This window comes from Streptopelia decaocto (assembly GCF_964273445.1).
Source record: "Streptopelia decaocto genome assembly, chromosome: 23".
NCBI classification, from domain to species: Eukaryota; Metazoa; Chordata; class Aves; order Columbiformes; family Columbidae; genus Streptopelia; species Streptopelia decaocto.
In genome coordinates, this window is record NC_138678.1 from 2,758,621 (window position 1) to 2,786,508 (window position 27,888).

At 47.0% G+C, this 27,888-nt stretch overlaps 1 protein-coding gene across 1 annotated transcript in view; it reads right to left on the minus strand.

The window, feature by feature from the left end:
* The window catches only part of CSMD2 (CUB and Sushi multiple domains 2), a gene marked incomplete at its 5' end in the record, with an annotated part of 226,308 nt that overhangs the window by 154,274 nt on the left and 44,146 nt on the right, over positions 1–27,888 (minus strand). The window contains 2 exons of the mRNA XM_082071314.1: positions 17,217–17,424; positions 21,051–21,245. Coding sequence (XP_081927440.1) covers positions 17,217–17,424; positions 21,051–21,245 — 403 coding nt within the window. The remainder of the gene's footprint in view (positions 1–17,216; positions 17,425–21,050; positions 21,246–27,888) is intronic.

Below are 27,888 nucleotides of genomic sequence, written 5' to 3' on the forward strand. Positions count from 1 at the left end.
GCGGTGACATTTTTCTCATCTTCCTGCTTTCTCGTGCCTTGTAGTTTCTGTCAAGGGGCTGTTTGCACTTTCAGTTTTTTAAAGAAATAGTAAAAATTATTTCAAATTAACAGCTAATGTATATTGCAAAGATGACTGCTGATGAGGCAGCAACTTGGAAGCACTCTGGCAATAACTTTACATTCATCACAATTCACATAGAGTCTTCTACTTCTGTTCATTTTCCTGTGTTGCCCTTTTACATTGTTCCTTCCAGCATGCAATTTTCACCTACCATGGCAAATTGGAACCAATTTCATCCCTTAATCAACGCTCATTTACTAATCGGTCCAGGTAAGGTGTTAGATGAGTGAGCCGCTTCAGTGGCCAAAGTCTGTGAGGTTTTTGGCTTTGTATTATTTCTAAATGAAAAGCAGGCATTGCAGCAGAGGACGGATGCTCAATGTGCCACCGAGGGAACGGTGTCACCGCGGGATTGGTGACCAGCCTCAGCTCTGCACAACCACCGTCTGAGGATGCAAGCGCATCCAAAGTCAGGCTTTGCTGGGCCCTGCTGCCCAGAAATGATTTGTGCTTAATTACCGTTCCACCTGAAAAACCTCCAACACAGAGGAAGCCACAGCAATAAAGGTGTTTTATTATAGTATTGCCCACGGAGGCCGCAAAGAGGCGGCAGCGGATTAAACCCACCTCTCCACACTGAGAGATGGACCAGACTGCGGCCCCTCACCAGCACTGACCCGGGTTTATTCCAGCGCTCCAATCCCAGGATTTACCTGGACAGAGTTGCCTTATTTTGATGCACTATGCAGGTAATTCAGGGACACGAGCAAACATTCCACCGCGTTCAGATGAACGGCCTCGATTCTAAGTGAATTTTACAAATGACCTAAGCCAAGTGGGACGCACGCTGTCTCGTGTGCATTCTAACACAATGCACTCCTTAAGGCAATTGTGCTGAATATCATCAATTCCACATTTAAATGAAATTCCTGGGGAAGATCTGGAAAGAACACAGATAAATGAGGCTAAATAAACCAAATCAGGGAAAGAGCAAAAGAGTTTTATTTGTAGCTCCTGAACTCTGGGAACTGGGGAATCTGAAAAGTCTCTTAGGCTGAATTATTGAGATAATAAAGCACCTGCTGAAGAGACCTCTGAATGCTGTAATGAAATTATTTCATTGCCCCAGAATAATCACAAATGCAGGTTCTCTTTTGAGAGCAAAGGAAACAACAGAAGGCAGAGCGGGATAGATAAGTGGAATGCAAATCACCCTCTCCGCTGATAGGAAAAGGAGCAAAGAGATGAAAGGAGCAGCCGCGCGCTACTGCAAACAGGCTGAGCTTGTCCCAGGCTTATTTACTACGGCGGGGTCACTCGAAAACAACCCAGAGTAAACACAGAAGGAGAACGGACACAAGCGCCACCACGTTAAAGGGTTTTGTCAAGGCTGGATTTTGCCACGAGACACCAATATCCGCCCCCAGCTCCAACATAATTAAACAGCCCAGCAATTACTAAAGTCCTACTGGTCGCAATAGAAAGATGCAGTTAAGTTATCTGTGTGCAGCCCGGGGCTGGCTCCCTCCTCCCAGCCCGCTGGGCTCCCACCTTTTCCTTTTGGAAAGGCCAGATCCACACAAGTAAGGGCTGTTTCATAATTTAATACTTATGCAATCCAGTGCATATGAATATTTAACACTACTGGGAACTTCAATAAGTCATCTTGTACTCACAATGAACGGTCAGAATTTCCATTTGGTTTATTCATGCTCCTGGAAGGGGGCAGAAAAGCTGCCATTTCCTGGGAACAACTGGGTTAACCTTCCCAAACCAAGCAACAGTACATGGCAAATTTACTTCTTTTATTCCCACACAAACCTGCAGAAGTCTTATTATATTTTCATTTACTAAAATGTAATTAATGAAGGCTTTTAAACCCTCAGAACCTTTCAAATTAATGAAAAGACCACCCAAATAAATTAGCCACGTAGTCCAAGAGCCGCAGATCTAAATTACAGTAGTTATCCTGACAGGAACCAAGAAACAGCTGTCACATACAATTATTTTTAGGGCTGCTACTAAACCATTTTCACATTATGAGCTGCCACCTCTCAGCAGCAAACAGCAGCTTCACATTTTATCATGACAAAAAATTCGAGGCATCCAGTTACCTCCTCGGGTATGAGACACATTTGTGTCGCGCTGTGCGTTAAACGGAGATAAACCCCCGTGACAGGGGGAACACAGAATCCCAGAATGTCAGGGGTTGAAGGGCCCTGGAAAGCTCATCCAGTGCAATCCCCCATGGAGCAGGAACACCCAGATGAGGTTACACAGGAAGGTGTCCAGGCGGGTTGGAATGTCTGCAGAGAAGGAGACTCCACAACCCCCTGGGCAGCCTGGGCCAGGCTCTGCCACCCTCACCCCAAACAAGTTTCTTCTCAAATTTAAGCGGAACCTCCTGTGTTCCAGTTTGCACCCATTACCCCTTGTCCTGTCACTGGTTGTCACCCAGAAGAGCCTGGCTCCATCCTCCTGACACTCCCCCTTTCCATATTGATCCCCATGACTGAGTCCCCCCTCAGTCTCCTCTTGTCCAGCTCCAGAGCCCCAGCTCCCTCAGCCTTTCCTCACACGGGAGATGCTCCACTCCCTCCAGCATCTTGGTGGCTGCGCTGGACTCTCTGCAGCAGTTCCCTGTCCTGCTGGAACTGAGGGGCCACAACTGGACACAAGATTCCAGGTGTGGTCTCCCCAGGGCAGAGCAGAGGGGCAGGAGAACCTCTCTGACCTACTGACCACCCCCTTCTAACCCACCCCAGGTCCCATTGGCTTCCTGGCCACAAGGGCCCAGTGCTGGCTCATGGTCACCCTGCTGTCCCCAGGACCCCCAGGTCCCTTTCCCCTACGCTGCTCTCTAATAGGTCATTCCCCAACTTATACTGGAACCTGGGGTTGTTCCTGCCCAGATACAAGATTCAACGTTTGCCCTTGTTATATTTTATTACATTTTTCCCTGCCCAAACGCAGGAATGCGACCTGTTACATAATCGCGGCTGTGACATCATCCCAACCCTTCAGCCAATAGAGTTGCAGGAGGCAGATGTGGCCCTAAGCGATTGGCTCAGGGAGCCTGATGTCATAATAGCTCAACTGCGTGATCCCCAGCGCGCAGCCCACTGCACATTCCAGTGCAGCCCAGCGCAGCCCGGGGCCGGCAGCGCCGCCTCCTCCTCCTCACCATCATGCCGGCCGAGTGAGCCCGTCCCCAGAGAACAGAACAGAGCGGCTCCCGGTACATGGCCCAGCCCCCTCACACTGACCAAGCGAGGAAACGGGACGGACAGCTGGTCGTCTCCATCTCCATCAAGAAGGTCGAGCCCGGCCAAGAGCCCCCGGACAGTGGGAATACTTCAAAGCAACACTCCAAAAGAAGCACATCCAGCAAGGGGAGGAAGCAGCAGCAAGAGATGGCCAAGTACCGCAGGACATACCGCTCCAGGGGGAGAAGATCGGGCACTCCAAGGGGAGTGAGGAGACAGCGGAGGAGGAGGAGAGTCAGCCTCTCTGGGGAGAAAAAGCCGCTACCTGCTTTTTTTCTCTTCATGAAAGACCACTATAGAGACCTGCACCTGTCAGGGGCAGAAATGGCCGTGAAGTTAGGGAGAATGTGGCACCAACAGCCAGAGCAAGACAAAGACATGTACAAAAAGAAGGCTGCACAGCTGAGGGCCCAAGCAGAGAGGAGGAAATGAAGATGAGATGGACGTTTCCTGCTCACCCACAAAGAAACCAGCAACGAGTCCTCTCTGCCTCCTCCAAATCCTGCGTTTAAACCTGCTCAAGAGGAATTCTGGTCCTTAAACTCAGCAGAGGATCAACTCAGCGCACCTTAGTGTACAGCAATACGGAACTGTAAAATGCAGGGGTCCTCCTAAGCAACACAATTAAAAGGAAAATCAGCTTGCATTGCTTGTTTTCTGGTTTATGTTTGCCGTGTTCTGCGATTGGTTTTGTGGTTGGTTTGTTTTTAAGGGAAGGACCAGCAGGGAAAGGGTTCAGTCTTCAACGCCGCCTTCTCTATGGAGGTGCTGCTGTCTTTCCCAACACACCCTTGCGCTGGGTTTATCAGCCGGTGTTTCCTGAAGTTAAAACTTCAGGATGAAAAGTGCGGAGTTTTAACCAGTCCCCACCTCAAGAAGAACTGGTTTTGAAGCCTCACCCTTACACACCACACACAAAAGGAAACACAGGAGGATTAAATGAAAGCAGAATATTTCACACCATTTCCACATTCCATACACCACACTTGGGGTCTGGTGGGGGTCTGGTTGGGGTCTCAGCACCATCTGCTGCGATACCTGGAGAGGACGTCGGCAGCTCCACTGCTGGGAAGCCCCAAACCCAGGACATGGCGCTGGAAAACTCTCAGCCCAAACGCTGACAACATTAAGTACAAAATAATACTGTGCTATGACTTGGTAGCAGAGTGTTTAAGTGAGCAGGGACAAGAAATATCACTTTAATGGTTCTCCTGACAGCATGGCCGCTAACGGCTTGACAGTATCCATCAATTAAAATCTATTCCCAGCTGCACTGGTGATGGCCACAGCAGACTGTACAGCTATTTTTGTCACATTACAAATATGAAGTGGTTAAAAAAGATGCATCAAAAAGGCCCAAGATATTACCCGTCCAATTATACTTTTAATGGAATCTCTGTGTCTCCCATTCCTCAACCTGCGCAATTCATAAACAAGCGGCATGGAAGCAAAATCCCACTCTGAAGTTGGCACCCGGGTTCCACTCAATTTAGCACATCCAGTCTGTTTGTGAGTAATGTCTTCAAATACCTGCGGTGCCGCCTCAAAACGCATCTTAGCAAACACACACATCTTTGCAAACACACACTCCAGTGAACTCCCAGTACGGTGTTTCTACCGACCTCTTCAGCTGAAACAGTCAGAGAAGCTGAAATACAACTCAGAATGTACAACTGTTATGTGGAGCGGGAACTGTGGGAACAGGAGGGGCTGCACAATCACACACCGGAGACTGGTCAAGTCAGGAAAGCCTGACAACCACATCCCCCAAAACTCCGCTTAGTCAGGAACACATTAATTCTCTATGACTTTGAGACTTTGTAGGAAGGTCGCTGTCATTAGTTAATTGAGATGTTACGCCTCAAACACTCCTACAACCACCAGAAGCTGGAAGTGTTCTTTGCTCATTAACTGGCTGGGAAAGAGTCTTTTTTGTTTCACAGAATCAATAACCCGCTTTTATTCACAGCTGGATTTTAATGCGACCAGAAAGACACCAAGTTACTGGGAAGCAAAAAAAGCTACGAGGACTGCGGTGAAAAGAGCAACAGCTCGCTGCTCCGAGCCCACCCGCACCAAACACGTCCCCATCTGCACACACGGACGGCGGCACCTCCTGCCACCCGTGTTCACCCCATTTGGATCACAAATCCCCGCGGTAACAACCTCATGGCACAGCTACTACAGGTTTAAGAGCTCCCCGTCCCCAATGAGATCCGTATTTAGCACAAATTATCAAGAATGCATCTTCCTAAATCTCTGAAAGGCTGCACTGAATCTCTGAAGACTTGCTGCTTGCTCATCTCTACTGACGGAGTGGAGCATCTCCCGTGTGAGGAAAGGCTGAGGGAGCTGGGGCTCTGGAGCTGGACAAGAGGAGACTGAGGGGGGACTCATTCATCTTTACAGATCTATAAAGGGGGAGTGTCAGGAGGATGGAGCCAGGCTCTTCTCGGGGCAGTGGCTCCCGGCAGCATCTGGCTTGTGCTCCCAGAGACCCGCGCAGGGGGGTGGACCCTGACGAGAATCCCGTTGTTATAGCCTGATCAGATCTGACTGTGGGCATTCCAGAAGCTTCTCTGCACCCCCACCCTGGCTGTGGGTGCCCCTGAAGCCTCCAAACACCCCCACACTGGCCGCGGGTGCCCAGCGGCTCCCTGGCGCCTCGGCGCTCCCTCCTCTCTGTTAACGGCCCTGGCCAGGGGCTCTGGGGCCAAACCAAAGCAGCTGTTGCCTCAAGCAGCAGGGAGAGAGGGAGACGTGTCTACTCCTCCCATGATGGAGAGAGGGGGGGTTGCATTCTGCCACAGACAGGGTTCAGAGAAATGCAGCAGACACCACCAGTCCATCCCATTTTAAAAGGATCAGAGCAGCAGTTTAACATTAAACCTGAGCCCAGCCGTCTGAAGGACAGAATCAAGAGACCTTCCAAAGCAACCTGGCAGCTTTACTACTGAAAGCAGTAACGTATGTTAATGAGTTTATTAGCATTGCTACAAGTCAAGGCTTGCTGCAGCAATTATAGCAACAGCGCAGTCAAATCTGCAAGGAAATTACCAGAATTATCCACAGTTTAGATGAACTTTCTACCTTTTCAATCAATAAAGTGCCATTAAGAACCCATTCCAAGCTGTGCGTTGTTTATAGCATCCGCGGCTTGGTGCGGCCAGGAGCCTGCAGCCTGTTAATGATGTTCTCACTTGATTGTATTAAACTTTGGTTCAATATGATTTTGCTGGGAAGAGACTAAGGAACCACTAACCTGCAAACTCCGACATCTCGACCTGTGAGCTGAAGGGAGCGAGGTCAGGTTTGGTCTCAATGTATCACGGCAGCTACACACCCACAAATAACTTCCATTGTATTCATTTCTACACATAAACTGCTTAAGAAAAAGATCCCAGGAAAAATATACAAGGGGAGGAAGAAATACAGAATTCCCAATTCCAAACTGGTTGATGTTGCAGCCAAGGAGGCCTCAGAGGTTCAGGGTGTCAGGATACAGCCTCCCGGCCACCCAAAACCTTTACACCTCCAAAGCAGTTTCCAGTTGTTTTAACAGAATGTTTAGAAGGGAAATTTAAAACCAAATCCAATTTGAAATCTCCCAAACTTCAGAACAGCGAACACCTTGGAGTCAGTAGAGATGAGCAAGCAGCAAGTCTTCAAAGGTTCAGCGCAGCCTTGCAGAGATTTAGGAAGATGGATTCTTGATAATTTGGCATAAAAAGCAAAATAGTTACTTTTTGGGTAACTTATTAAAATCAGAACTTGCACAAAGAAAGAAGAAAAGCGCCAAAAGCAAAGTGAGCACTGGCATCCACAGCAAATGCAGAATCTATTATTCTGTCCCTTTGGACTCAATTAGTTCAGATTTACAAAGAATGGTACCCATAAAGATGTTAAACATTAACAAAACTTGTGCTAACTTGCTTCAAAATGAATTTTAATTGCAACGTCTGTTTTATACACATTCCAGGGTTGCAAGATTTAATTAGTATTTTATTCTTCCCACTAAAATTCCAATATATTAATTTCATGCTAAAAATCTATAGTCCCTTAAGAGGTCTAAGAAAAAAAGATCAATTAGAAAGTGCCCTGACTGACAGTCACTCGAGGTCCGTCTGCTTCTGCGCCTTCGTGTTGGAAATCAGCGGGGACAGGGCAGACACACTGAGCTGGGAAATACGAACCCTTGAATGTTTTCTGTTTTAAAACTGGTTTTATTTTTAGGTAGAACGCGACAAATACATGCGGTGATGAACTTTTTAAACGCACAGAGAAGGCTCAAATCAGAGTGGGTTATGTGGGACAGACGAGGAGCTGGGCAGCCCGAGCGCTGTGGTCCCCCCGAGATCCCTCTGATGCTGGGTCAACCCGTCCCCCCTTTACCATCACTCGGGGTCCTCGGCCGCCCGCGCAAAGCGGCTTTTGAGCCATCTAACACCGGCTTTGAAACTCCTTTCAAGTTTTCCCTTTTGTTTTCCACTCCCTTCAACGTTCTTCCAGGCTCCAGAAATTCAAGCGCGGCTTTGAACAAATACCCTTTGGTTTTTAAAGTCATACAGAGCATCCGCGACCGGGGGAAAAGAAGAACCCCCTGTGCGCGCTGCCCGGCCCGTGGGGCCGGTTGGAGCACGCGGCATCGCTCCAGGATCGATGGTGTTAATCTATGCTGTTCCATTACAGAGCGAAAAACCTCATTTCAAAACTGCTCCGTGCCAGCTCCCAGCCTCAAGCGCTTGTATTTCTTCCCTTTTAAGAACAGCTGACTTATCAAAACCAGGTTTTTCTAACAGAAAACCACAAGGCTAAGCCACGTTATTATAACTGAAGCAATTAATTACTTCTATGCCTTTCTTTTTTCGGGGAGATCTTTAAAGCAGGTAATTCTGACTAAAAGAGCTAATTTGATCTGCTCCATCATTTAAGAGATGATTATAAAAATTAATTTAGAAAGTGCAGGATGAAGACAAAAGGATAAAGGAAAGCACGCGGAGATGGGTATTTCCCCTGGGCTCCGGCTGGGAAGAATCAAACCCACGCACTGATTTTAAAGGGGAGAAAAGGCTGATCAGGTTTTCAGGTCACTGGGAAAAGAGCAACTCTTCGCTCTTTACTGATGGAGCGAATCGGTAGTTTGGACTTGTAGGAGCTCAGGACCCTAATGCCTCCAATTTTCCAGGATCTTGGAAAATTCCAGCTCAGTGCAGTGAGGAACACGGTCATTACATATCGGCTGTTGACAGCGTCTGTCTATTAGTAATGCTCCGATATTTAGTGATGCGCTGGCGTCCTCCTGCTCTCCGCTATAAATCCAGCCGCAAGAAGGGGCCCTGGGAGGAAGAATCAGAACATCCACGCTGTAAACCAGCCAAGACTGTCAAAACCTCAGCGTGAACTAAAGAGATCACGACCTGCCGTGACAAAACAAAACGCTTCCAAGAAGCGGCAGCAAAATCGAGGCGGCCGCATGAATCCAAAGCCATTATCTCCTTCCCCCATCTGGGCTTTAGAAAGGCTGATTAGATCTCTGCGTACAAGATGGAGATATTAAGAGGAAGATACTTAGATTAAATGTCTGCATTTAATAACTGATATTACTAGATTTGCAGTCCATGCTTGAGTCAAGCAGCATGTGAGACAAGAACATATCTGTGCTAAGACCCAGCAGCGGCAGCAAAGAAAGAAAAACACTGGATTTTGAAGCGCAGAGAAACACAGATATCAAGGTGCAAGAAAACGTGTGGAAATCGTTATTTTCCTCCTACACCCCACACGAAAAATCACTTCAATATTTCATTTGCAACCCCCTGTTTATGAATCCAGGAGCCCCCTGGGAACAGCTCGACTTCCAGAAGCATCGTGTATATCCAGAATGGAAAACAACCTCCGCGCTCTCCTGCTTATCCCGCCCATTACTGATCCTTCTGGGCGTCTCTATCTGTTCTTTTAAAGCTCAACCCTGCAATAAGCAAACAACATGAACATAAGTCAATTTTTTCATTGTAGCTGTTACTCAAGGACAAAAGGCCTTCAGGACCGTACTACAGCCATCAAATTACACAAGTTTGTCTATCTAAATATATATGTACACATTTTCCTACTCATTCTCACTTGTCAAGACATATCTCATATAGAAATGTCAAGATGTATCTTAACAAGTACAACGAACTCACTCTGAAAATGCACTTTCTAATTGGTAACCTGAAGAGTTCTTCCATTTCTGTGGCTGTGGTAACACTTAAATCTCTCCTGTTGAGAGGATGTGTAACAAACCAGCAAACTGAACCCACCAGTGGTGACTTCTGGAAGGGCTGACAACTGAAAACAAAGTACTTGTGTTCTTTAACATAACCTGTAAATACAGGAAAGCCATGAACGCATCCACAAAGAAATGCCAGAAGAAAGAGGTGTTTGAAAGCACTGAAACGGCTGCAGATGCATCTCGGCTCTTTCACTTTGAAGTTATAGATAAGGGGGAGCAGTGTAAAACACAACTATTATCAGCTCCAGCAGACAGATTTTGACATGGAAACACAACCCCCTCGATGTGGTGAATGTCCCTGCAAAGGGAAACCCCCCAACACATGCGCATCCTCAGCCAGCCTGCAAAACGGTGGATCCTCCCTCCAAAAACGACATTAATTGGCTCTTGAACAAGAAAAAGACCACAATGGGAAGGCAGAGACACCTCCTGGGAGCACCTCTGAGTGAAGCCACTGATCCTTCCCACACCCATTTGTCCAAACCCTTGTTCCAGCGGGGAGAGCTCGGTGTCCCGACACACGCTGTTCTAAGGAGGACCCCCATGTCCAACATTTACGGCCTGTGACATCATCTGCACTTACGTAAAGTCTCCTTCCTCTGCCAAATAAAGGCACTATATTCACCATTTTACAACCTATACGGTCACTTAGGCGTTGGGTCACATCCAGAAGGTACTCTGGAGATAACCCATGTTTCTCTCAGCTCCCAGCCAGTTGTGTTATACCAATTTGCACAAGGCCTGTCATTCAAAACCAACCCTTTAGCATCCAAGTATCGAGTGCTTTTGCAAACAAGCCTTGTTCTTGCAACTTGCTTGCATCCAGGACAGAAACAGCTAAATATGAATTTATTCACGTTTAGTAACCTTTAGGGATCTTCCCCATATGCTACAGATCTTCCTGCACTGCATCCACACAAGAGCAGCCTTTGCACAGGGTGAGCAAACACCAAGGGAGGACAAATTGGGATAAAAATGACAATTAAAACATGATCAGGGTGATTTTCAGCCTAAAAGCATCTTCTTCCTTGGCTTAAAAAGCCAGCCGGAATATTCATGAAATGCTCTCCACCATCTAGCAAATAGAATTAATCATATTAATGCATGGAAAAATAAGATTAGCCAGAAAATGGTATATGAAATCTAATCATGTTTTATTGAATGAAACATGAGTGGGAGAGGTCGGGAGGCGCTTTCGTTGTCATTTGTCAGCACGGTCCCTCTCCCGGCCACGCTCCTGGCAGAGCGGCTCCGGCTTTCGGCAGCTCTGGGCACACACGGCCCTGGAGAAGGACAAACAGACACGAACAGAGGACAGACAGACACAGCAGAAAGTGAATTCTGCTGCCTCCACATTTGGCCACATCGCGACTTCTGGAACAAGTTGCACATCCCACCAATCGAGTCCTCGGCTGACAAGAGCTACCATCACCTGTATGTTATTTTTCTCAGCTGGGATACAGTTGAAACCTTCCCATCCCTACCAGAAATACACACTAAACTATGGAACACCTTGAAATACCATCTTCCCCTGGCCCAGCCCTTTCTCGCAGAGTCTCTCCAGCCAAGGAGCTCTAGGCCAATGCGCAATGCTGCTCTACAGAAGTGACTTTGCACAAAGCATTATCGAGCCTTTAACTTCGAAACAGCAATCAAGATGCTGCCGGATCGCTCGCATGCACTCAGGAAGCAATCAGCTCCGCTCCCAGCTGGGAACCCAGGGCTCCCAGCGCCACGCCAGCTGCCTCCCTGACCTACACATTCCTGCTCTCGTATCACACATTCCTAATTAAAATAAGGCCTGAATGCGGCACAGCAAGGTACAAAGGCTGGGACATCCCAGAGGCAGCAAGGGGCCACCATCCCCATCGCCGCCACGGGGCCACCATCCCCATCACTGTCAAGGGACCATCATCACCGTCACTGTCAAGGGACCATCATCACCATCACTGTCAAGGGACCATCGCCACCAAGGGACCATGATCACCATCGCCACCAAGGGGTCATCACCACCATCACCACCAAGGGGCCACCATCATCCCCATTGCCACCAAGGGGCCATCACCACCATCAGACCATCATCCTCATCACCACCAAGGGACCATCACCATGGAGTTGAGGGGATTTCACAAGTTTGGCCGCCTGAACAAAGACTGTCTGGCTTCTGACAAACTTCTTATCTCCAGAGAATACACCTTCTACAAGAAAAAGGGGTTTTGCAAGATTATTTCCCACTAACGCCATGTTTTGCAGCTTAAAAGCCTTTGTAGAATTTGCTTCCAATTCAAAGCGCTATAAATGCTTCAGAAGAAAAACAAACTGTAGCAGTCAAATACGGAAGGCTAGAATCCAGATCCCAAAGACGACCTAACTGACATTTAAATGGGGATTTCAAAAGCACTTCATACACATTTTTTATTCATTCCCAGTCCTATGGAAAACATTACCATAGAAGAAAAGCATCTGAATACTACAGATAAAGTACCATTTGTTAACTAGCTCTTACAATAGAGAAGCTTAATTCAGGAAAACTTTCACACTTGCATTACTGAGGCTCTAACTAGTGATGAAACAAGTCATGCAAGTCAAGTCTTCAGCCTCATTCGCAAGCCCTTTGGAACCAAAGCCTTGAGTAGACATTGAGCTCCAAGACTAAAGCCCATCCTGAGAGCTCCAAGATATCTAAGGATCAGATGCTGCTTTGATATAAGGAAAATCGGTTGATTCATTAGAAGCACATCCAGAGAATAGTTTTTCCACAAACCAAGGTTACCAGTGACCTTCAAGAGCACAGGTCCTCTGTACAGTGTCCTGTGCTCCCAGGTTATCTACAACCCAAAGGAAATTTCCCAACTGCAAATTAGAATGACCTAATGAACCTTCAAAACACGCCGGATAGTCTGTCACAGTCAGACAGATGAGCTGCTTGTTAGTTTTATCTCATGGAACTAATTTGCTTGGCAGGAGCTGAGGTTTCTAGATGGTTTCATGGGTGGAACTGAGAGCTGGGATGCCAGAAGCCGTCCTGGGGCTGCTCACCGGATCAGACAGCCGAGCCTTACAGCGCCTCCCCTTCCATTCCTCCTATTTTCCAACTCAATACCATAAAAGAAGCTTTATATGGCAAACAGACTGTCTTCCTGTATTTCCACAGCTCTGAAACCCCTGCTCTATAGGAACTCTGCTGCATGTGCACGCTGTGTCTGCAGAGCCCCAGAAAAGGCTTCTGCCTTTTACCCATCTTGCCTCAGTCACCCCGCAATGGCTGCAAACACCTGCTTTGCTAAATATTTGCCTTTGACTACAAACCCCTGCTTTGCTAAATATTTGCATCACAGCCAGCAAAATATACACTTGATCTTAGTCAATTCCTGTAAACACACATCCATAAATTGGATTATTAGTCATTTCCTACACCGCCACCTTCTCTGGCAATAGCAGCATCATGCTTTAATAATCATAATACAAGTCATTATGCCTAATGTCAGCTACAGGTCCTAGATGGGCTAGATGAGACCTGAACAGGTGACAGAAAGAAGCGCAAGACAGACAACCACATTTTCATTGTTTGCATATGCTCTGAGTGCAGCGGATCTGCACCAGCACAGGAAATCCAGAGCTCTCCCACCGCAGGCAGAGCAAAAACGTGCCCGCTATTAAGGAGCACTCGCAGTGCAGCCAAACCACTGCTGCACAACACGTTCCTGCTTCCTCTGAACCACGCTGGGCTGTGACAAAGGACACAGCACCAGAGGGTCCATCCCGCCACCCAGCAACCCACAGGGAAACACCAAGGAGACCACAGACACTTGTAAATGAAGTCAAACCTACGCAGAGCTTCAGAGCCATCACTCCGCTGTTAAAGGGCAGACGAGGCTGGGACACGTCTGTCACAGAGCAGGTTCAGCGCCACCCAGGACCAGCCTGGAGACTTCTTATCACTGGATATGGTCCTGGGATGGTTCAGGTGCTCAGCGTGAGGCGCTGCGGTGTTTTCAGGGCTGCTCGCCATGGGAAAGCTCGCAACACCCACCAGGAACCAGCAGGCATCAGCAGATATTGCTGAGAAGCGTTAGCCCGGGGGTTTAGTCGGCTCGGAGCAGATACCGACACAAAGCACACGATCAACAAAGCTCAGTCCCCTTAAGGACCAGAGCCCAAGCTGCTTTGAGGGATTTTCTTCTTTTACATGTATTTATAGAGAAGAATTTCATTAAGCCTTTCAGATCTCTCAGCCAGCACAAAACGAAGGGGAAAAGAACCCCAAGTCTTCAAATCAAGAGAAAGTCGGGGAATAACACAAGAGAACATAGACAACGTGTGTTCTCCATCCCCTTCCTCGCCCTGCAGAGAAGGGCTGTGATCAGGGTGGCCACTCCAGCCCACCCAAAGGACAACGGGGCAGCAACTCTTGTCTGCCCATCTTCCTTTCCAGCCTGGAGCCCCCACGTTGTCCTTCCTAATCCGACGGGCTCCTTTTCACACCGCTGCTTTTTTCCTCCCCGTTGTCTGCTCTGTAGAATTTTCTCACCTGCCAAGGAAATCTAAACCCGGGGTCCCATGACAGAAACCACAACAGCAGTTAAAAGAGCTGTAAATGTGTTATTAATACATCTCAAACAGCCACTCAACCTCCACGGCTCCGCTTGCCACAGGGATGCTCAGACCTGCCCCTTTCTGACTCATCACAGGGTTCGCATCCAGCAGGTCCGGAACCAAATGAAACCAGGAACAGGATTCGGTTCTGGTTTAGGATGCGGCGGGTACAACCACAGTCACCATTGAGGGACAGAGGGTTCAGGGAACCTGGCTCAAAAAACCCAACAAAGCTCCTATTTATAAAGAGAGGAGAGTACAGGCCAAGTCAGACTTGATGTGCTGAGTTAGTGGTCTCATAAATACTACCACTGTAAAATATTCCACAGCTTGAAAATACATCTGAATTATACTCCGGACTAAATTTAATTTTGTTTATTTGTGTACATCTCTAGACCCGATTTATACTATTTATTACGGTTAGAAATATTTAGCTGCAAGATACTTCAATAGAATAGTTTATTTGGCTGCCAAGTCTATCTGCCATATTACCAATAATTAAAACTAGGTTTTCATAGACAGAGGGGGGAAAAAGGGTTTTAGCTGTATTTTCAAGCTGAATCATATCAACATGTTTAAAGAGGAGATATGAGCTCCAGTTTTTCTTCCCCCTACGGGCAAAAATTATTAAAAAACAGGAAAAATGAGTCATCTGAATTTAATTATCAGGCTGTGAGTTGTGAGGGCCAGCTTTGAAAAAGGCAATTCAAACTGAGACTCTTTGTAATTCCGCTTACGGGACCGAAAACTTTCCTGCTCAAGAATACTAAACGAGGTCCCTTTGAGCCGCCGGTGTGTTTATCTCGCCCACGTGTGTTTCACGGTGCTATAAAGACGCCGGACGAACCTCAAAAAGCGGGAACAGCTTCTTCCATGACCCCGGATGAGGTTCCTGCTCGTGTGACCTGTTTTGCTTATGAACGCCGCACATTTTGGGCTCTGCCAGCTGATACATTTGGAGGAAAGGCATCGATATGGACGTAGCACTTGGGGGGAAGGGTTTGGGTTAGGGCTGGGGGGAAGAGGCAAAGCAAATACATCATTAATCCCTCTGCTAACTGCTGTGTGTAAAACACACCACCTTTAAAACAGCTACTAAATCTTTTTAGCAGAACGTGCGTGCATGTGAAAGTCAAAGTGCTTAATTTTCTAAGACATTTGCCATTTTAAAATTTCCACCATGCTGTATTGATGGGTAGGTTTATTAATTCTTTTCCAGCAGGTCTGCGCTGACAGGCTTTGTTTTATTTCTGATATGACAAGACACAGCGCTGCGCCGGCAACACCTCCAGCCTGAATAATGTTTCTTAACTAGCGACGTTCATCTTCGCCACACTCCACCAACACTGAGCCTGCAGTACAGCAGCTAAAAACTAACAGCGCCCTAAAATATTAATGCGTGCTGATAAAACCAGTCGGTTTTTTTCATGAAACAGCAACATCTAATTTTCAAGGGGGTCACGGAAACAGTAAACAATCGGTAAACGGTAAATGGCGAGTTCTCTCACATCGATACATCCAAAACATTCAAATCCTACTCCTCCATAATTGCCAGACATGTATAAATTACCTAGATGAATGTTATTTGTGGCTGCGACACAATCCTCATAAATAATCGTAATTTAACTTCCTGCTGATAATCCCAGGCAACACCTAATGATTACAAACACTTAATTCTTCGCTTCCAGAGGGATGTCGGGTTTCAGACCATAGAATCCCAGAGTGTCAGGGGTTGAAGGGCCCTGGAAAGCTCACCCAGTGCAATCCCCCCATGGAGCAGGAACACCCAGATGAGGTTACACAGGAAGGTGTCCAGGCGGGTTGGAATGTCTGCACAGAAGGAGACTCCACAACCCCCCTGGGCAGCCTGGGCCAGGCTCTGCCACCCTCACCCCCAACAAGTTTCTTCTCCTCTTTCAGTGGAACCTTTTGTGTTGCAGTTTGCACCCATTGCCCCTTGTCCTATCACTGGTTGTCACCCAGAAGAGCCTGGCTCCATCCTCCTGACAATCAGCTTTCCATATTGATCCCCATGAATGAGTCCCCCCTCAGTGTCCTCTTGTCCAGCTCCAGAGCCCCAGCTCCCTCAGCCTTTCCTCACACGGGAGATGCTCCACTCCCTTCAGCATCATTGATGAATATATTGAATAATACCGGCCCCAGCACTGCCCCTGAGGCTCTGCACTGGATACAGGCCTCAACTGGACTCTGCCCCATTGACCACGACTCTCTGGCTTCTTCCCTTCAGCCAGTTCACACTCCACCTCACTACTCGATCATCCAGCCCGCACTCCCTCAGTTCAGCTGTGAGGATGCTGCGGGACACTGTGTCCTTCCCTTCCATGTGCTGCTCATTAGGACTTTAACTGGTTGTTGAGTGGACCACAGTGCAGAAGATCAACCAGAGCCAGGGTTGTCCTTCGCTATAAAAGCAACACATCAAATTCCTCTGCAAACCCTCATTTCAGACTTCATAGCACTGATCATTCGGGTAGCTGTTGTATATTGGAAAAAAGAATCACTGTGGCATTTATCATGCCTAAAAGCAATATTTCTGAAAGCATTGCTCAAGCAACAGCGGGATGAGAGGGGTATTGAAATTCTATACACAGCCTCCTATCTAAAGGACAAACTGATCTGTAGAAACATTTGCCAAAAGTTCATTAGCAGTAAAGTCAACTTGTCAGCAACGTATTTAGCAATAATCAGGAAACAATTTAGCAAAACCAAGGTTTGAGCATGACAGCGTTCGAGATGCATTTCTTGATGTGTTGGGTGGGTTTGTTTAATTCTTTATTTCTTGTAGCCAGCTGCACTATGAAATCTCATTGCAGAGAATATGACTCAAAGTAGAGAGGAGTCAGTGCAAAGTTCACCAAGCAAACAAAACGCATCCCGGGGAATAACTGAACACAAACTGTTCACTCTGAGCATCCCATCAAGTTTGGATCCGTGCACACAAAACGTCAGTGGGTACGACAGGATGTACAGACCACAACCAAGAACAGCCAGTGATGACCTACCAGAGCGAAGATCCCTCCGTTCCAGCAACTTCTAGAACGTCATATCCATCCTCCAGCTGAAAATCCATGAAAACCAAGGCAATGGTGTCTCCAGGTTCGGCGAGAATAGTCCACGTGCAGTCCGCGTTGTTGCCGTATTCCAAGGGAAAGTGAGGGCTGGAGATAATCCCGCTCTGGCCCCGCAAAGTCCCTCCGCAAGCGTCGTCAGCTGCAAACAGAGCAAGTCATCAGATTTTGCCGGAACGCACAACGCATCAAAAACCGAATAAGCCCAAATTCAAAGCAAAGCTTTAAAAGCCTCAGTGCTTTTGTCAGGTGGTGTGTGGATGTGTGTCCTCGTTTCTCATGTAAAAGTACGCTGTTACCAAATCAGAGCGGTTTAACTTAACCCCTTGTTCAGAAATCCAGCAGTGGCGTTTCCTGCTCATACACCGGCTCTGTTTGCTGCAGGTTCTTTCATTTTTACAACCTGAATTTTAACAGCAGGAGCTATTAAAGCAATTAAAGGAAGAGGATCTAAAGAAAACATAGGCAGGAAGATAAAGAAAACCAATAATTAATTTGACTAGTGTCAGGGCAGCTCCCTGCTCTCGCACATGAAGCATCAGCTCAGTATTTATCTGGAAGGCTGCAAAGAAAAGCCTGTTAACTTTACAACATGTATTACAGAGCAGCATTTCAGATGCTTTAGTCAAGGAGCTTGGGGCTTTACACTATAAACACTAATTTTCATTACAAACCATTTTAGAAAAAACCCTTCCAAATGGAATGTAATATGTTGAAGTGTAACGGGTCATGGGCACCTAAGGAGAGGACAGTTCTGCGGAGCTGCTCAGGAGGATCCTTCTGCTTTTTGATGTTTTCAGGAATGAGTCTACAGCAGGTTTTATCCCCAGAGCTGCAACCTGCAGCCTCTGAACTCATGAAACTTGAAAGACAAGTTCTCCTGGCCATCTGCTCCCCCTGCGTGCGCTGGGAGCCCCCGGGCCAGCACGAATCCTTTCCATCGCACCAACACGCATCCTTTCCAATCGCACCAACACAGCACCAGATAGTGCTGGAACCTCCAAGTCCCAGCGGAGATCACGGCCCTTTGCAGCCGCTTCTGCACTTGGATCAGTTTGGCCCATCGCTGATTATCGCGGAGCTCACAGCAAGCAGGGAAAGATATGATAAAAAACCCCAATTACTTCTGAGCCACCCCACAGCCAAAACTAGGGCTGAAAAAGGCCACTGAAACCCCAACTCAGTGCTCTGCTCCCTGGTATTCTATTACAACAAAGTTATCTATTTGCTGCAATTGTATTGTCAGTGAATTAAAGTTCTTCACAGACACCGAAGTGCAGCTACAGTCATCAATAATTTTAGGTGCCGAGACCTCTCATCTGGCCCAAGCGCCAGAAAATGCTTCAAACTTCAATGCACCATACGCAGGATTCGCAGCGGGACCGCCAAGGAGGATCCACTTCCAACCCCCCCTCTGCCAGCCAGAATGAAAAAGCTTTTTAGAGGCCGAACAGATTTGAGCCAAAGAGGATAAGCACAATTCGCCACCTTAATTTCTCGTGAATAAGCACCCCTGCAGATGCTGGAAAGAAACAGACGCAAAGAAGATTCATTGCAGTGAACTCTCAAAACATCATGGTCAAGGGCACAGGGGCTCATGGCCAAACACTTTTCACTGTGATCTTGCATTTGTGCAGCTCAGGTCTGCACAGAACCATTAAACACACACCTAGGGGTAAACACAACAAGGATCTGGAAGGATTTGCGTCTCCTGTCAGCAAGTTCTCAGCCATATTTACTGATGGAGTCTGGAAGTTTGAGACAACCTGGTACGTTGCAGTTGTCCTTGTACTAGAAGGGACAGAGGAGGGGATGGAGAACATGCTCCAGACTTCTGACTCAACGCTGTATTAGCAACAACAGGACTACATCAACAGCAACTGAGGATCAGCCAAAGGCACAGTGGCTTTGGCTTTTCTAATTAAAAAGGGACTATTCCTTGAAACTTTCCTTGCAAAAGGTATTTACTGGAAAACGTTTTCGCTTCCCATCCACCTCTAAACACACACTTCCCACGTTTGTAGAGGTTGTTGCTGTTCAAACACATTCTACAATCTCCTAAAGTCTTTTTGAACAGCCCGTCGATTATTCTGGGCACAAAGCAGTCTAAGCAGCTGCTGGAGTTCTAGTAAGACAGACCATTTTTAATGAGATTATGCATATTTGATACGCTTAAAATGTAGCTTTGCAAATGTTCTCAACTTCTCAGCTGCCTTACTGCATTTTTACTCAACCGCCTACCAGAATCATAAACCTATCAGTTCTACTTAAATTCAGCAAACAATCTGGGCAAGACTTCTCTCCGCACGCATGGAAGAGCTTCACAAACAGGTTCAGATGTTTCTGGAGATTCTCGTGGTGCTTCGAACGCACCATTTTGCTCGATTGGAAATTAACTGACCCGGCTGAGGGTTGTTCCTTCTGCGCTTACAGCAGAAAAGACAGCGTTCCGAGTCTGCTGGGTTTTGCCTCCAGCATTACCAACTGTCCAGATAGAAACACAGCTCGACTTGTAAGACTCGGCTTAAGGCCATGTTTATATTAAGTACTAGGCCTTATTTTACTCTGCAAAAATGGAATGGCCGTGCAGAAAGTGTGTCAAAGCACACCAGATGCAACAAGGAAACCGCTCCAGATATTCCTGATACACGTTATATAGATGGGATAAGCGTTGGCTTCCACCAGATTTCACAGCCCGGCCCAAAAATCGCTGAGGACTTTGAGTCCTCGTGTCAAACTCCTGAGTTACACACTTGAGTGAGAGCAGGAAAAAAGAGATATCAAAAGAACAGTTACAATGAGAGTCCCGGTTCAAAACAATTGCAAAGAACCATAATGCATCACTTTAAAACAACAAAGCTCGGTCTCTCCGCAGTGTTAGTCTGGCTGTAGGAGCTGCTCCTTCAGCAACATAATGCCCTTGGCCCCAAAATAGTAAGTGTATGAGAAATAGGCTAAGTAGCACATATTACTGCTGTGTAACTCATTCAAGCAAGCATTAAAAATGTACCGAACAAACAATATTTGCTCACTTTAAATTCAAGATTTATGCCACAGCTTAGAACTGCTGATTGATTGCACAAGCAGAGTCAATAAAAAGAATCAATAGAAGATGCTCTGCTGAAGTACACAAGGAATTGAGGGGAAAAGACTTCAAAGCGGCAGCGACTGTTTTGGTCTAACAACACAGACACTTGTATATTTACGGACTCGCTGGTCCCTCGTGGCCCTGGAGAATTACAGGCAGCTCTCTATATGATCAAGGAATTGAAGTTTCCCTGAACACACGGGCTCATAGGAAAGCTGCAAACAAAGGGCAGATTCTCCCTTCCATCCCGCACCCATCGGTGCTCGGTTGAAACTCACGTTTCTTTACAAAGCACCAGAATCACGGCAGAATGAGCCTCCAGGGAACCCAGCCTAAATCCTGCCTCAACTTCCAGGGTTTGCTCTAGAAAACCTGCATGGTCTTGGGTGGCTGGCCTCATCTTATGGATAATACTCCTGCTTTCCCCCCCCCCACCTCCCACTTTAGACAAATTGAAGTTAACGTAGCTGTACAGCATTTTGAATACTTTAAGCACTTCATAACCTTCCTATGATTCACCTAAACCCTGGCAGCTTTAGGGAATCCAATAAAAAAGCACCTCAATATTAACTACATCATTTTCAAGTCTTTCACAGCCCATGAAGTTTTCCCCAGCCCCGAGTAGCTCATGAAATCCCGCTTCCCCGTGGCCGGATGCAGACGAAGGGAGGACGCGTTACCTCTGCAGAAGGGCAGCGGGAAGTCCCAGGAGGCGCTGTTTTCTGAGCTGGCGTGGCACGTGAGCAGCGCGTGGCCTTCCAAAAAGAAGCCGGGGTTGCAGCTGTACCTCACTTTGTCCCCGACGCTGAACGTCGTCCCTTGCTGGATCCCGTTCTGCAGCCTCCCCGGGTTTCCGCACGTGTGACTCGGTAGAACTGCCAAAGAAAAGTTGCTTCTGGTTAGAGATGGTGTCTCGTGACAGGTGAAGGATCGTCTCAAAGGGCATCGCTTAAAATGTAAAGAGCAAAGAACCACAAAAATCACCCTACTGATTGCACCAGAATTCATTAGGTCAGTTAGAGTTAACATTTAATTACCATTTCTATCGGTAAGGAAGCAAAAATCACTCGCTAAGCTATTGAGTCAGAAACAAGATCCACTCTTTCCTGCCCACTTTTACCAGTTCCTAAACCATCACATCTCTCTTTCCTACCCCCCTGCCATTCTATTGAACACCACTGCACTTTCCTCTTTAAAATAACACTTTTTGAACAGACCTTTGCTGGCCCCCTCACAGACCCCTGGTTTGTAGGCAGAGTTGTGTTGTATCTTAAAGGCAGAGGGAGAAGACCTGAGACAGCCCCTGCCCTGTCGCTGTTGGGCAGAAAAGGGGACAGAAAAGATGACGAGGGCTGGAAGCAGGTTCCAGTTCAGGGCTGTGGGCATTCCCCTCCCTACCTGCTTTGCTTCCCCAGGTGCCCCTCTGTAATAGGTTTGAGGCCCTGGATCTTGCAGAGGAGGAAGGTGAGGATGTGGTGCAAGGCCCAGCTACGAGGTCACATAGAAAGAGGCAGTTGACCCCACATCTCAAGACCACCTCAGATAAGAAAGAAGGGTAACTGTAGTAGGCAATTCCCTTCTGAGAGGGACAGAGGGCCCAATCTGCAGAGCTGACCCTCATCGTAGGCAGTGTGCAGTCTACCTGGAGCCCGGATCAGGGACATCACCAGGATGCTCCCCAACCTGGTGCACCCAATGGACTACTACCCACTGCTGATCCTTCCGGTGACAACCAATGATAGGACAAGGGGTAATGGGTTCAAACTGCAACACAAAAGGTTCCACTTCAATTTGAGAAGAAACTTGTTGGGGGTGAGGGTGGCAGAGCCTGGCCCAGGCTGCCCAGGGGGGTTGTGGAGTCTCCTTCTCTGCAGACATTCCAACCCGCCTGGACACCTTCCTGTGTAACCTCAGCTGGGTGTTCCTGCTCCATGGGGGGATTGCACTGGATGTGCTTTCCAGGGCCCTTCAACCCCTGACATTCTGGGATTCTGTGAACTGTGTGTTTAATCCAGATTTCCAACATACGCATCAAACCAGACTCTGAACAGTGCAGCTGGGACCCAGCTCCACTCAGGGCAAAACCAGCCCACCATAAGATTGCATCAGAAAAAATATGGGATATTTGAATTTAAGATGGAGAAGCCGCAGCTAAAATGCCAGTAAATCCTTAACCAATGCCTCGGTACAGCAGTTTTTAAATAAAACTCTACAGGTTCCCACAAGCCATTCCAAAAAGATGCACTCAAATCACGAGTTTAGAGCCCAATATAAAACCCAGGGAAGACAACCAAGACTAAGAATGGCTTCATCAAATCTGAACCAGGCCCTTGTGCAGCCTTCTTGTATTATAGTTCTTTTTCATTAAGGCTGAAACATCAGAGGAAGGAAAACATGGTCATTCAAAGCAGAGTGATGCTTTATCATTGAAACAATTTTGTCAGGGCCATGAACAGAACCAGATGAGTTTCTGTGAGCAGAGGGAGATTTAGTCTGCAGCTCTGCCAAGGAAAAAGAGGCAGATTGAAAGGAAAATGATATGCAGAATAAAATACAACCAACACTGCGCACAAGCGTGGGAAACAAAACATAAATCCCTGACACTGCCCAAAGACACCCAGTCCCTGTCTGCGCTCTGCGGGATGGAGCTTTGGGATGGGGATTTGAACCGGGAATGGGGCCCAGGTACGAGCTCCCACTGACCAGATTTCTTCCCCCAACACCATTTCCACCCTTCCACAAAGCGCCTGGAGCTGGGAAGTTCAGCAGCAACCAGAACATGAACAACCGAGCAGGTTTTGTGGGCAGGGGACGCTATCAAATGCATCAAATGGGTTGAAAAGCAGTGCAGAACTAATGTTTCATTTTCTGTAATGATACTCAAAACCCCAATTTAATTAAATTACCAATGTCACTTTTTTTAAAAAAATGAACCCATTCCTGCTTTTCTGCTTCCTTCCTTTAAAATTAATGACTAGACCTTTGCTATAAATAAAAATCTATCATTTTTAAAAGTCAATCTCTAACACTAGCTGCTCTCTACTTAATGAACTGTGAAGAATCAGACAACCCCAACCTGCATCGTATCTTAAAATCATACTCGAAAAACAGGCTCTCATTTAAAAATTCTGCTTCATTTGGCTGCCTTAACTAATATCTTATTACAGGACAGACAACACATGCAAGCTTTGGGGGGAAGGCAACATTAACTCCTTGATTGCTTCGGATTTAGTGGGGTTGCTGCAGGAATCTATGAGCTTTGGATTTAGTGGGGTTGCTGCCGGAATCTATGAGCCTTGATTTTTATATTTTTTATAATTTTTTAACAATTTCTGTTATATTTTTAGCGGTGGAGGGTCTGGAGGTGCCCTTGGACTCCCCACCCGTGTCTTTGTTTCACCAAACGCGACTCCCTGAGCTGCAGCAGCCGCTTGCACAGCAATGGATTTGTGATTCTACTCCAACATTCCCGAGAAGAGATAATATTATTGCTCATACTTGGCTGCCTCTAACAGCCAGACTCTGATTGCTTCAGAGATTAATAGAACTGTATTATTTACATCAGATGTCGCACAGAATAATATTATTAAAGCTTTGTCTTACCCATTTACCAATTCCACTGTAGATTAGTAGCATGGATTTTTTTGCTCCCCATAAAAGCTTTGTTCCCGGCAATCAACATAATATTTTCCAGTGATTGTATGGAAATGAATGCAGCCACAGACCAGATTTGTACAGATGAATCGAAGGTCCTGTTAGTCATTTTGTAGCCGAGTCTGTTTCTCTCCATGATGAATTTAGAGCCGTTTATTTTATTTGTCTTGATGTGAGCAGCTGCCAAACCACTATCTTATTTCACGACAGAGGAAACAGGATGATCCTATTGCAGTTGCACCTGGAGATGTGCTCAATGCACCCCGAGCATCCCTGGCCCAGCGCTGTGCCCGTGTGCAAAGGAACCGTAATCACGGTGTTAATTGCCAGCACAGACACAAACACAACCAGAACCTCCAGAAAGGAGACTGGGGGAGAACTTTGTCTGATGAGATTGTTTGAGATCATGGCAGAAATGGCACCTTTTCAGCAGGAAACTGGCAAGTGTCAAGACATTGAAAACATCAGGGATAAACCCACCAAAACACACAACTCCCCGCTTCCTGCAGTTTTCAGCCCATCCTTCAAATCCACTTGTTCACCAAAAACTCAGCCCAACTTTGCTCCCTTCTGCTCCAAACTTTCTCTACCTTTTTGGAATCTCTTGCCTTTCAGTTTGGCCCCTTTCGTCCCATCCCTCGGAACCCACACCCGCTCACCCATCGATCTCTTACCCTTCATGGTTCCCTGGGAGCATCACCCAAGCTCCTGCACCCCACCGAGCCCATAGAGCAGAATGAAGGTGCCTTTTCTTGTGGAGACCAGAGGCGCCTCTCAGATTTCATAACGTGTTGCTTGAAAATGAACTGAATTTGAGAACTTTCCACCATCCATTCCTGTTAACGGCTAAAAAGTAGCTACAGAGCTACCAGAACTGCTGATCTCCATCAGCAGTTTCGCACCATTCCCTGACTTTAATTTCCACCCCATTTCTTGCTGCCCTTCCCAACGGGCTCACGGGCTGTTGTCCCAGCCTGGCTCATCCCCTTGCCCAGGATCATGGCCCTGCAAGCCTTCAAAATCAGCAGCTTTCCAAACCCAGCACTCGTCAAGCCGCGCGTCTCCTCGTTCCAGTTCATTCAAAATTAATTAGTAGTTTTTAAGTCATTAGATGTGACTCAACGCATGCTTGGACAGCATCCCACCATCAAAACGCATTCAGTCTAATTACATCAGCCTGGCCTAAAACCCCATAGATCATTTTGTCAGGAGAGAGGAATTAAAGACAAAGGCAAGAGATGTTTCTCTTGTTGCTCCCTTACCAGTTCAGGTACTTGCAAACAAACCAAACCCATCCCCAGCTTGCTCACCATCGCAAAGAGAAACCTTCCCTCTTTCCTATTCAAATTCATCTTCAGCTCCCTTCTATCTGTGTATATTGTTTGAATATAAAATAACCCCAACGTTTAACACATCTAGATACTGCATTCCAGTCTATGACCCTATTTACATAGCTAAAAGAAGCTCTTTTATTGCTTGAATCATCTACGGTGGTTTACGACAGATAATTCAACGCTATCATTGTTCTAACCTTGAAATCTTATCAAGGAGCGCAGCTTTTATGATATGAGGCCGTACATTATCTCCTCATTCCCAACTCATCTTCATTCCTAATAAAAAGACGAGGAAGCGAGCAAGCCGTGGGCAGGCACCCAGCGCCCCTCAGCCCCTCGGTACAGCAGGGATCCTTTATCAATCCCAACGAAGGATGCGACGCAGAGCAAGGAAAATACCAAAAACCACTGACCTAAACCAGTCACCACTACACACTCATTTCCAAAATAATCTCCATTACGCTTTTTTTAACGTTTCTCTCCATTTTCCTGAATCTAGCCGGGGCTAGAGGTCAAGACACCCAAGGGAACCTACAGAAAGGTCTCTCTGCTCAAGGAGAGACGCAGGTTCTTTAAGGAGAACATCTCTAGTGTGTCCAACACAGCTTGAAAAGCACCCTGGAACAGCCACGGCCCACACGGGCAGCACAAATATGAGCTCGGCAGGATGGGGAGACCCACACAGACCCGTCTCCTCTCCCTCTTCATCCCCAACTTTTGGGCCAAGTACCACAGGGATTAATGACTCTCTAATAACTCCCACCAGTGTTTTAGTGCAATCTGGTTTAGCTGAGAAGAGTTTTAACCTTCAGGATAAGTGTCCAGTGCGTGCTGCAGAACAGGAAATAAATGGTGTCTTCATTTCATTTTATCCTTTTTTTATGTCATGATTCATTTCCAGTACAACCAACAGAGATAAAGCTAAATGGAAACTCTTTTTTCTCTCTAATATTTCTTTGTTCACTAAAAACCAGCCAGATGGTTACTTTTGGATAATAACAGACCAGAATGGTTCACCATCCGTCTTCTTTGTGGTAGTACTTCTCGGGCTTTTTTGGAAACTCATTTTCCGTTTCCAATTTACCTTCCCGGAATGTGCTACAGCAACTCCAGCACAACTTCCCAGCGCAGTGTGCAAGCTGAGAGCAGCACTTCAGATTTGATTTACTTATCCCGCTACAGAAACAGCAACAGCTTCAAACCACGAGAGCGGTAAGATCATGGAGATCCAGCAACGATCCCACGGATCTTCAGAGAGGTGGCGAGCAGGGACGCTTCACTTTTGGGACTTTATGCCACTCGTTATTTATACTTCCAAACAAACACCATGACTTGCAGAGCACAGCAGGGAAGCCTGGCTGCAAAGATACAGACACTGAGTCTTTCACCAGGCCCTGAAGAACAAAGTCATGCTGGAAGATGCTTCCATGTCAGCAAATGCTTTGTTGCCACCCCAGTGGTCCTCCCATCCCATCCCACCCCAACCTGGGATGCTCTCCTGCACCAGGAGCCTCATCAAAGCACTTGAGAACGTGCTTATCTTTGCGAACATGCTCTAGTCCTGCTGCTTTTCAGCCCAACGACACTTGAATGCAAGCTTAAAGTATGTGGTTAAGTGTTTTGCTTAGCAGGAATGGATTTAAGTGCATGTTTAAAGGCTCCAGTGAACTGGCATTTAACAGCTGCAGAGGAACTCGAAAAACCTTCCCCAGGGACGAAGGTGGTTTTACAGTTGTTTTCTCTCTTCCTCCCTGAACCAAGGTTAACCATTCCAGGGGAAACCAAGACCTGCAGCTTTTTGTAACACTGAGGACAAGCCAAGAGAAACAACCCTGCAGTGGTTACGACAACTGCAGGGACCAAAGAAAAGCAGAATTCAAACTGCAGCCCAGAGAGCTCAGCTGCCACCGCACATCAAGCTCCTCACTCGGCCGCGCACATCGGCGCTGAAAGCCCCGGCGCCCGCGTGAGAACAGGGTGTCAGATCCGGAACCCACATCTGAAGCGCTATCTCGACGCTGGGTGCCAGTGTTGATCAGCCCTGCGTTCCGCTGGAGAGCGGCCCTGGCCGGGGAACGCTCTTTGTTCTGCTAACAAAAGCCACTTCCAACTTTAGAGACCACATTGTTTATCTGCTTATTGATCTTCTCGAGCTATTGGCTGATTACCCAGAAACAGAGATTGTAGCCAACTACATCTGTTTTAACGAATATTTCACAGCAGAGGAAGGGCATTCGCCACAACATCTCACTCATTTTTCCAGCCACTGCTCAGGCCTCCCCATCAGCCCCGCACAATACGCACAGACCCGTCGAGTCTTCACACCAGCACCTTGATTTTAACGGATCGGTGACACCACACGTGCCCCGGACAACAGGAAAGTGAAATACTGCACCGTTGAGTAGAACAGTCAATAGGAAAAGCACCCAGAGCGCTGAGCTCTCGGTGCAGACACCTCGTGGCAATAACCAGAAAGCAAATACGTCTCAATGATGGTGCCAAGAAGAAGTCCACTGGGCTGTCGGAGCAA